At 31.9% G+C, this 10,704-nt stretch overlaps 2 protein-coding genes across 4 annotated transcripts in view; both read right to left on the reverse strand.

The window, feature by feature from the left end:
- The window catches only part of LOC11410784 (1-aminocyclopropane-1-carboxylate oxidase homolog 1), a 44,959-nt gene extending 34,255 nt beyond the window's left edge, over positions 1 to 10,704 (reverse strand). Inside the window, exons 1-3 of one of the 2 annotated variants that reach the window (XM_003596128.4) lie at positions 9,951 to 10,653; positions 9,126 to 9,447; positions 8,511 to 8,990 (exon numbers count right to left, since the gene is read on the reverse strand). In XM_003596128.4, coding sequence (XP_003596176.1) covers positions 8,739 to 8,990; positions 9,126 to 9,447; positions 9,951 to 10,480 — 1,104 coding nt within the window. In that variant the 5' untranslated portion in view covers positions 10,481 to 10,653 and the 3' untranslated portion in view covers positions 8,511 to 8,738. Of the gene's footprint in view, positions 1 to 8,510; positions 8,991 to 9,125; positions 9,448 to 9,950 lie in introns of those variants that run through there. The other variant, XM_039830641.1, reaches the window with a different exon arrangement.
- On the reverse strand, positions 1,504 to 3,895 carry LOC11413339 (1-aminocyclopropane-1-carboxylate oxidase homolog 1). Of its 2 annotated transcripts, XM_024776556.2 has the most exons (4): positions 3,325 to 3,895; positions 2,847 to 2,882; positions 2,044 to 2,365; positions 1,504 to 1,857 (listed from the first exon to the last, which is right to left on the reverse strand). In XM_024776556.2, exons 1-4 carry the CDS (start codon positions 3,864 to 3,866, stop codon positions 1,606 to 1,608), a joined length of 1,152 nt encoding a protein of 383 aa, XP_024632324.1. In that variant the 5' UTR covers positions 3,867 to 3,895; the 3' UTR covers positions 1,504 to 1,605. The 2 variants fall into 2 exon arrangements, with proteins under 2 accessions (XP_024632324.1, XP_003596174.1); XM_003596126.4 differs by lacking the exon at positions 2,847 to 2,882 and having other exon boundaries at positions 3,325 to 3,892.

Consider the following 10,704-nt stretch of genomic DNA (forward strand, 5'->3'; position numbering starts at 1 on the left):
TAGTTAAGGGGCCAAAATCGCAACTTTTTAAAACATAGGGGACCAAAAATACAATTAAGCCTAAGTTTAATATAAACTACTGGCTTTTGGGGCTTACACCAACAACTCCATAATTTATTATTTGAATAAAACAGGATCATCATGGATTCCTGGTAAATCAATTCTAGGGATACTAATCTTTGAATTTTATTCATTGACTGAAACATCGTTGATATTAGATTATCCACAATTACGTGTCAATTGGGATTCATCCATGATTGATATACAAATCTTGGAAGATATCCCTGTCAAGTTATTTATCTAGAAATGCACTGATAATTTAGACAAAAAATATTTGTAGTAAAGCATACATCTACCTTGTGTACCTTCACATGACAAATATTCTAGTTTCACCTAACATGATGATGTTTCAAATCAAAACTATTATGACATTCATATATCGGAAATTTTACCCTATATCTCTACATTTATACCTTTGAAAAATTCTAATATGGTCACATGATCAAAGAAATAGTGTTTGGTCAAACATACATGAATAAGTATTTTTTTACTCCCTTCGTCCCTTAATGTAGGCACCCATTTTCTTTTTCACATTTTTTAAGAAAAATTGTCGGTGTAATTAATGTGTCTGTTTTATGTTAATATTACCAAATTGTCATTTGTTTGTATGTGTATAAAATTTGACTTTTTATATTTCAAGATAAATTAGTAGTATTAATTAGGGGTATGTTTAGGAAAACAATAATAAATGCATATAGTAATTTGAAAAGAGGTTTAGATTTAGGGACAAAAATAAAGTCAAATGGGTGCTTAGATATAGGGACGGATGGAGTAATAATAAAGAAGAAATTGATAAAAAAAGATGAGTGAGTATTTTGAGGAGAATTTTTTATGTGTGTGTCCAAACATTATTGATTTGGTCTTGTGACCGTGGAAGAATACCTCCTATACCCTCACCCCTGCATTTAATATGAGTTGTCTATTTTACCCTTCTATATAAAGTTGAAACACCAATTTTTTTTCCTAACAGTTCTTCAAAAATTGTCTGTTCACCCCTCTCCCAACTGCAAATATTCTAGAAAAAACATTCTAAGTTTTCCAGAACAACAAATCGATCCTTTTCGCGATTTCACATACAAATAACACAAAAGGCAACGTTTACACATGCTATGATTTGATGATTTGTATCAATTTTTATTTGCCTTTCATAATAGATCAAATGATAACAATTTACATGATATGTATTTATCACTGATGTAAATTTAGACTTGCTAGTATGTGAATAAGAAACTAAGAAAGGGAAGCTTTACATGGTCAGATCAGATGATATGTGTCAGTATTTCTTTGCCTTTTGATCCGATTCAGATTTTCCAGTCTAAAAGCATCACGTTTTTTGAAGTATCTTATTTTGTTCTTAGTAATTGGTCAAGTAGCCTAGTGGCTAGTTTCACTATACAAGATGATGTTTTGAAATCAAAACAGCAAACGTTAGAAATAGGCATCTACTTGGCAATGTATTATTTTGAAGACATAAGCATAGCAAAAATTCCAAGTCCAGATAATTTTGCTCTACAATCATATTGAAAATTGTTATTATTTTCCAACTCAAAGCTTGAAATGTTGAAGAACAGAAGTGCCATCAAGCCCTTTTGCACATAAGTAGGCTACATAATCAGCAAACGTGGTTTCTCTATATCTGGGAGGGTTGTCTTCTGATAATAATTCTGTTATAGGTCCATAAAGCTTTTCATGTGCTCTAAGTCCTGCCTTGAAAAAGCATGCAACAGATATTCTTGGACCAATGTCATTTGCCAGTACTCTATGTTCAACACTCTTGAATTTATCATTTGTTATAAGCTGTAGTTCATTAAAATTTATAATTAGATAAATTCGTGTTAAGGTTATTTCCACATATAAGAAAAAAGTACTTTCTTAGCCGCACAATGAAACGATTCATTTCTAAAAAAAATCTACCACAAAATTATTAACAGTTTTAATTTTCAATGCAATATTACAACCCTAATAGTAAAATAGAGAACTTGCCTGCAGAAGATCACCAATATTAACAACAAGAGCCTCGGGTACCGGTGGTACATCGATCCACTTTTCTTGGTAAAGAACTTGAAGACCACCAATATGGTCTTGGAGAAGCACTGTGAGAAAACTACCATCAGAATGTTTGGTGGTTCCCATTGTTAAATCTGGTTCAGGACAAGCAGGATAGTAATGACCAAGTAATATGTTCCCTTCACAACAATCTAAGTCCTTTAAATGGTTTGAATGCAATCCAAGAGCTTCTGATAGTAATTCAAAGAGTATTGTTCCAAGTTTCATTAGACGTGTTCCATATTCCATAAGTATATCCCTACAAGAATATGAAATCACCAAGCAATAAATTAAGTTCCCTATAGTAGGAATATCATGTTATACTTAACCTTCTAGCCTTTTATAATTAGCTGTTTAATTTCACTTAACATCTTTGATTGATAAGTTTTTCATGTTCATTAGTAGAGTTTGGAGACACATGAAACACTAACATTATAATCACAAGAATAGTTTAAAAAATCAAGTAATTAAATGAATGTATCTGTATGTGTTGGTGTTATATATAGATACGTGTAGGACACCAAATACGCCTTTTTGGTGTTAGCTAGTTGGAGATGGGACTATTCATGGTCTAGTTTAGAAAGGAAAATCAACCCGAACAAAGTTGTTATAACAATTTCGTAAAATTGAAACTGACTATTATTGGTTCGTTCTGAATCGATCTAGACTTATATAAAAGTACAATTGATGCATCAAATGTGTTTCCGAACCAAAACCACCTTAATAGATTTGAAATATACCTTTTCAATCCGAACTGATTCTTTGGGAACAACAACCTATGAAATTTATGTTATAAACGGATATTAGGACTGTTAAAAAATCAAAATTCGAACAAAATGGGATGACCGTGTAAAAACCTCAAAAACTGATTTGCACCGAAAATAACCAAACTGTTTTTTCACACACAATACCGACCAATTCTTTTTGGTGCGATTTGGATTAATGATTCAATACAATTTTTGGTTTTTTTAGCAGCCCGATTTGGAGACAATTTCTTACCTATCTTGCCAATTAATAAAATATATTCAATATTGATGAAAGTGACCTAAAATTTGAGGCCGTGTATATGGATAAGACATATAGAGTTAATGGTATTTCATAACTAATCGATTGAGCAGCAGCTCGTAGACCACACAAAAAGAAATATTTATTATTTGACCCATATCCTGACATAAGAAGTCCAAGGGAGCAATACTCAAAAGATAAACAAGAACTCACCTGCATACTACTGGCAAATCTTCTAGTTTGGGGGCATTAAGTGCAAAGTCACATATAAAAGTATCCCTCCAATTAAGTGCTGGTGAACTATACAAATCAAAATTACTATTATAAACCAATGGCCTTGTTTGATCTCTAGTATACATCTCTTTCTTCACTTCAATATCTTGTTCAAAGAATCTAATCACTCCATCTTTCATATCCTCAAGAACATTTATAGGAATACCATGATTAACCACTTGAAAGAAACCCCATGTCTCAGATGCTTCCTTTATTTTGCTTATAATTTCTTGCCTTGTATTTGGATCTTTGCCAATATTTGCTAAGTCTATAATAGGAATAATGTGTTGTGTGTTGGTTGAATTTGTGGACTTTGAAAACTTATCAGGTGGATGGTGAAATAAGGTTGGGATTTTGAGAATACCTTGATCAACAAGGCCTTTAACACCAGCTTTTCTTTCATCAAATGCTTTGAGATCCTGCAGCCTATCAGAGTTGAATTTGAAGTTGCCTTCAATTTCATCTTTAGCAGTAAACCCCATCTTAGTTTCTTCAGTTTGCAGTGAGTGAATATATATATATATATATATATATACGGAAAATGATAACAAGTGCCTTTACGACATTCTTTAAGCATCTTACATTAAAAATTGTGTCAATATTACTGTTACATGATTTTATCTTGTATTATAAACAATTCCCGTAGGACATTTATTAACAAAACTATGTAAAATTGGTCAAAAAAAAAAAAAAACCATGTAAATTATAATCCAAAGAATTAGAGACACAAATTATGATCGCTAGATCTAATCAAACAAATGTCCATTATAAAAATGTATTCTTGTTGTTTTTGATTTGCCTACTTACCAAGGTTTGGATTTTAAAATTTCACCCCGTTGTACAAATAGTACGACTATAATTCTTAACTCTTAATCTGCACATGAACACGAGGAGATTGCGGAATACAGGTTGTAATCCTCTAACATCAAGAAAAAGATTAGTTAAATACCACACTTTTGAAGTATTTTATTGATAGTGGTTTATTAGATTGATGTGGCCAGGAGGGTTTCCTTAATAATTTTGTGTAGTATTTTTATTTTAGCCTAATTTTAATAACTTTCTGTTTTTGTTTCACTTTGTTATTTTCGGTCTATGGTTTTTGTTATTTCCCTATCTAAGCTTAACAATTGTAGCTTTTGTAGCCTAACAGAGCAACTAATTTTTTATTCATTCAATAATATTTTAGAGAGTTTTCTCAATTTCTGTTGGATTCTGAAACTCTATTTTCACAAGTTTTGTCTCTTGCAAACTTACTCTTTTCAATTTAGGTTTAGCGCTTGCTAGCCTACGTATTTTCAAAAGTTTGTCGCTTGCAAACTTGCTCTTTTCAATCTAGGTTTAGCACTTGCTAGACTACGCTTCCGACTGCGTCAGTTGGTATCAGAGCAGATTTCTCTTGTGCTTTTCCTAACATGATCAGCCATGGGAGATCAATCAATTACGAGTGCAAAATGTAGGGTAAAATTTGACGGTTTAAATGCGGCCATCAAAGCTCCATCAGATAGCGGCGTTGACATCTAAGGTTGACAAGAACATAAAAAAAAATGGAAAATTTGGACCAATTAGAGTTCCACGTGGTGTAAACAATCAAATTTTTGAGGATTCGAATTCTTTAAAGGTGAAGGAGAAGGATAACATGAAGCATCACTGTGATGAAAAAAGAGAAGTTTATGAATACATGATTATCCAACCGAAAGAAAAGGGGAAGTCAAACAGTGGTAAGGGTGAACATATAACTTCACGGCCTTTGCAAGCTGCTCACGATGAATATGAAGAGGAAGCTACACTCGCCAAACAAGGATGTCCTCACATCGCCAAACTCGGCAAAGGTAGAAGAATCAAACCGCTCAAACATTCAAACTTCAACGAAAGAAACTGCAGAGACAAGTTTAGACAAGATCCATGTAGGTTTTAAAGTATCAAATAGAAAGCCATGTAGGTTTGAAATATAATTTGACATTTATCTCTCTATATAACCATAATAATAACATTGTTTTATGCTATGATTAGTTATATGTAAGGTTTACTATTTGTTATAATTTAAAAATGTCTGGCATACAGTGAAGCAATGTCGCCTCTTGATGTATATAGTGATAGCGTTTATGATGTGGACACTAATAGTGATACTGAAGATATAGAAGTCAATAACGACATCAATGTTCGTAGTGATAGAGATGTAGGCAGTATGGAATTCAACCATGGTAATGGTGTTTGCAGTGAGCAAGGGAAAAGAGAATTCCAATGGTTACAAATGCATTAGTAATGTGACAAATGATGAAATAATCGGTAGATAGTTGTTATAATAGCACAAAACAACCTGTAGATGAAATAAAAGAAATAATTGTGCTGAGTGTAACACCAAAACGCTCTCAAATTGCTCATGTCAAAAGTTTGGCCGAAATTTTGCAAAACTTTGCTAAAGAAAAAGATTTGTAAGAGAGAGAACACAGAGTTGCAAAGAATCCACTAAACTAAAAATCATAGTTTCAGGAAATTGTTTTCAACTAAAGGACACACTACTCCCATTATTGCAACCAAAACACACTTGGGGGTGTATTGAAATAGGATTTTAAAAGACCGTCTGAGATTGTATTGATTCTGTGAGATTTTAAAAGACTTTTTAGGTAAAAGACTTTATACACTCAAGATTTTAAAGGATTTATCACACTGACTTTTAAGGATTTCAAAGGATTTTATATGATTTTAAAATTTCAAAGGATTCAATGATTTTTAGGGGAAAAAGAACAAACTTACAAGCGTGAATGATAAAAGTAATGAACAAATAAAGGGTTAATGGTGCTTTACCCCCTGTAATATAGGTCATTTTTTGTCTTCCCCCTGTAAAATATTTTATTTTTATTTAGCCCCTTGTAAAAAAAAAATTTTTGGAATATTCCCCTAATAGGTCATAAAAAAACGACTTTATTTTTTTTTTTTCAGAATTTTTTCGTTTTTTTAAGACTTATTAGGGGGGTATTCCAAAAAAAAAAATATTTTACAGGGGGGACAACAAAATATGACCTATATTACAGGGGTGTAAAGCACCATTAACCCAACAAATAAATTCTAGCGTTTGAATAAAGAAAAATATAACCAATAAAAAATTCTTTTACTATTGATTTTCAAATTTTAAGAATTTTATAAGATTTTAAAGGACTAAAAAACACTTTAACACATTATTCTCAATACACATTTTTTATTTGTTAAAAATGTTAATCCCACAAAATTCAATTGTACATATTTAAAATTATGCCATCACTTACAAATCTTTCAAAAAAAACATATTTTGTCGGCCATTACAAATTGTTCGAGTTACACGAGTTTACCGAGTGTTAACTCAGTCAAACTCGTTAAACCTTCCAATTTTACCAGAAACCGATTTTACCTCAGAGTTAACACGATTTTTGTACCTAAAAACATAAACTCGGTAATCTCGGAGAGTTAACACTCGATTTGCGGAACATTGATTACGACATATTCTCTATCATAATATTCTCAATACAATTTTTTATTTTTTATGAGATAGAGAGAGGGAGAGAGGGGGGATGAGAAATGAGAGAGAGAGAGAGAGAGAGAGAGAGAGAGAGAGAGAATTGAGAGATAGAGAAACGAAGAGAGAAAGGAGAGAATAGGGAGGGGGAGAGAGAGAGAGAGAGTAACTTTTAAAAGAAAAACAATCTCAAGAAATCTCATCTTTTTATGAAAGACTTTTTCTTGTTAAAATTACACCACAAAATCCATCAAAATCCAATTTATTAAACAATCCTTCGAAATTTGAATGATTTTGAATACCACAAGACTTTTTTTAAGTGATGAAAAGTCTTGATTGAATACCTCAAGACTTTTTTAAAATGACAAAGAGTCTTGATTGAATACCACAAGACTTTTTTTAAGTTGCAAAAAGTTTTGATTGAATACCACAAGACTTTTTCATAATTAAAAAGTCTTTTAAAATCCCATAGAATCCTAATCCAATACGTGTGTTTGAATGGGGAAATGTTTTGAGGGAATGTAATGTTTTGAGGGAATTCAAATACTTTGATGTAAATTCCATTGTTTAGATGATAATTTGAAGAATTTTCAAAATGATGGAAATTTATGAAGTATTTTGTTCAAGTTAAATTTAAAGAATTTCAAATGACACCTAAAAGTTAAGAATTTCAAAACTCTTCAATGTTATAAATTTTCAAATTTTGCAATTTGGTCCTCAAACTTTCCAAAATTTTCAATTTGACCCCTATAAATTTATAAAAAATTGCAAATTGGACAATAAAACTCTTATAGAGTCCACATCTAGGGATCATAGTGGTTTCAGATCTAAGAATGGTATACACCATTATCATTATGAGAATGTCTTATGACACTTCCATAACATACTATGCACTATGGGATGAGTTTGCTTGTTGTAGAAAAAGCACGCTGTTTCACGCTGTAAACAATCTCAGCCACACATTTGCAATCAGACGGTCCAGCTTAACACAGTTACAAAATCACTGTAAACCATCTCAGCCACACATTACAATCTGACGGTCCTAATTCGTTACAGCGTGCTTTTTCTACATCACCAAATCCAAACCGATGTACTATTCGTATGATGAGTCAATCCGGTATAAATATTACTCCTAATATTTATACCTATGTACATACTTAATATCTCATATTCATGACGCATGAGATGTGATCATCAGTCTACATACATAATAGTCAATACGTTTTTATATTATCCCAATTTATATTAAAGTTTGACTATAGATATTACTCCTAATACTATCTCTTTATTAATCTTACAACAAGTATAATAATGAATACCTTATTTTATTTAATAATAAAAGTCATGATATATATCATAAGTTTAACAATTTCATGATTTATTACTTGAAAAAAAAAATCCTCTTCTCACATGAATTTTGAACTTTTCTCACAACTGTATCTCTCAAAACAAGATCATCATGGATTCCTGGTAAATCAATTCTACGGATACTAATCTTTGAATTTCATTCATTGAATGAAACATCGTTGATATTAGATTCTCCACAATTATGTGTCAATTGTGATTCATCCATGATTGATATCCAAATCTTGGAAGATATCCCTGTCAAGTTTTTTAACTAGAAATGCACTGGTAATTTAGACAGAAAATATTTGTAGTAAATCAAACATCTACCTTGTGTATCTTCACATGACAAAGATTCTAGTTTAACCTAACATGATGATGTTTCAAAACAAAAACCAAACCCAATGTAGCAATATATTAGTGTCAACACATAAGCATAGCACAAATTTCAGGTCCAAAATTATTATGACATTCATTTATCATGCTAAATAAACCAGCTTAATACACAGCATCCCCCAACTCAAAGCTTGAAATGTTCAAGAGCTGAGATGCCATCAAGCCCTTTTGCATTGTAGTAGGCTACAAAATCTGTAAAAGTGGTTTCTCTATATCTTGGAGGGTTGTCTTCTGATAAAATTTCTTTTATAGGTCCATAGAGCTTTTCTTGTGCTCTAGGACCTGCCCTGAAAAAAGATGCAACAGATACTCTTGGACCAATAGTATTTGCTAGTACTCTGTGCTCAACACTCTTGAATCTGTCATTTGTTATAAGCTGCAGTTCAATAAAAACTATAATTAGCTACATTCATGTAAGTTCATTTCACATACAATGAGTTTTATTGTGAAGTACTAATATCAATTTTGGTTGCAGGAAATAGACATTGCAAAATAGTAATAGAGAACTTGCCTGCAGAACATCACCAATATTAATAACAAGAGCCTCAGGTATTGGTGGTACATCAATCCACTTTCCCTTGTGAAGAACTTGAAGGCCACCAATATGGTCTTGAAGAAGCACTGTGAGGAAACTACTATCAGAATGTTTGGCGGTTCCCATCGTTAAATGTGGTTCAGGACAAGCAGGATAGTAATGGCAAAGTAACAAATTCCCCTCAGAACAATCTAAGTCTTTTAAATGGTTTGGATGCAATCCAAGTGCTTCTGATAGTAATTCAAAGAGTACAATTCCAAGTTTCATTACATGTTCTCCATATTCCAGAAATATATCTCTACAAAAAGATGAAATCACCAAGCAATTGGTTAAGCTCCATATTGTAGAAATATTATGTTTAACTTAACCTCCTAGCCTTTTATAATTATTTGTCTAATTTCACTTAACATATGTTTAACTAAACATATTTCATGTAAATTAGTGAAAAGTTTGGAGGCCTACGTAACATTCACTCGTAATAGAAATATTGATCGACTAATGAGTCAGTTGACAATATTTTTTCTATTAACACAAAAACAGACATCCGACATAACACATGTTGGACACCAAATACATCTTTAATTCTATGTGTCAGTGCTACATAGATGGAAATAGAATTGTTCATGGTTTGGTGCACCGGTTATAAAGTTTGGTGCACCGGTTATGTATATTCGAAACTTGTAGCCTAATTTGCTAATCCTGAATTTCTAATTGATATTTTGATAATTAAAACAAATATATACAAAATTGATATCAAAGTGGCCTAAAATTTGAAGCAGTATACGACAAAAAAGAACTCACCTGCATACTACTGGCAAATCTTCTGGTTTTGGAGCATTAGGAGCCATCTTCAATGCCAAAGTATCCCTCCAATTAAGCGCTGGTGAACTATACAAATCAAAATTACTATTATAAACCAATGGCCTTGTTTGATCTCTAGTATACATCTCTTTCTTCACTTCAGTATCTTGTTCAAAGAATCTAATCACTCCATCTTTCATATCCTCAAGAACATTTATAGGAATACCATGATTAACCACTTGAAAGAAACCCCATGTCTCAGATGCTTCCTTTATTTTGGTTATAATTTCTTGCCTTGTATTTGGATCTTTACCAATATTTAGAAAGTCTATAACAGGAATAATGTGTTCTGTGTTGGTTGAATTTGTGGATTTCCCATATTTATCAGGTGGGTGATGAAATAAGGCAGGGATTTTGAGAATACCTTGATCAACAAGGCCTTTAACACCAGCTTTTGTTTCATCAAATGCTTTGAGCTCTTGTAGCCTATCAGACTTGTTTTCAGTTTCATCTGTAGTAGCATACCCCATGTTAGTTTCTTTTTGCAGTGCCTTAATTAGAATGAAAATTCTTTGTTCAAGTGAAGTACTTTTAGGGATCACTTTGATATTAAGGGTATATTTTCAGTAATCAATTTCAAAAGCAATTTGTAAAAGTCAATTTAATAAACAACTTTCAAAAGAATCACTGAAAATTGTCAATTAATTAGCAAATTATATCCACATAATATGGTCTCGGTGACTTAAAAGTTAAA

This window comes from Medicago truncatula, chromosome 2, assembly GCF_003473485.1.
Source record: "Medicago truncatula cultivar Jemalong A17 chromosome 2, MtrunA17r5.0-ANR, whole genome shotgun sequence".
Taxonomy (NCBI): domain Eukaryota; kingdom Viridiplantae; phylum Streptophyta; class Magnoliopsida; order Fabales; family Fabaceae; genus Medicago; species Medicago truncatula.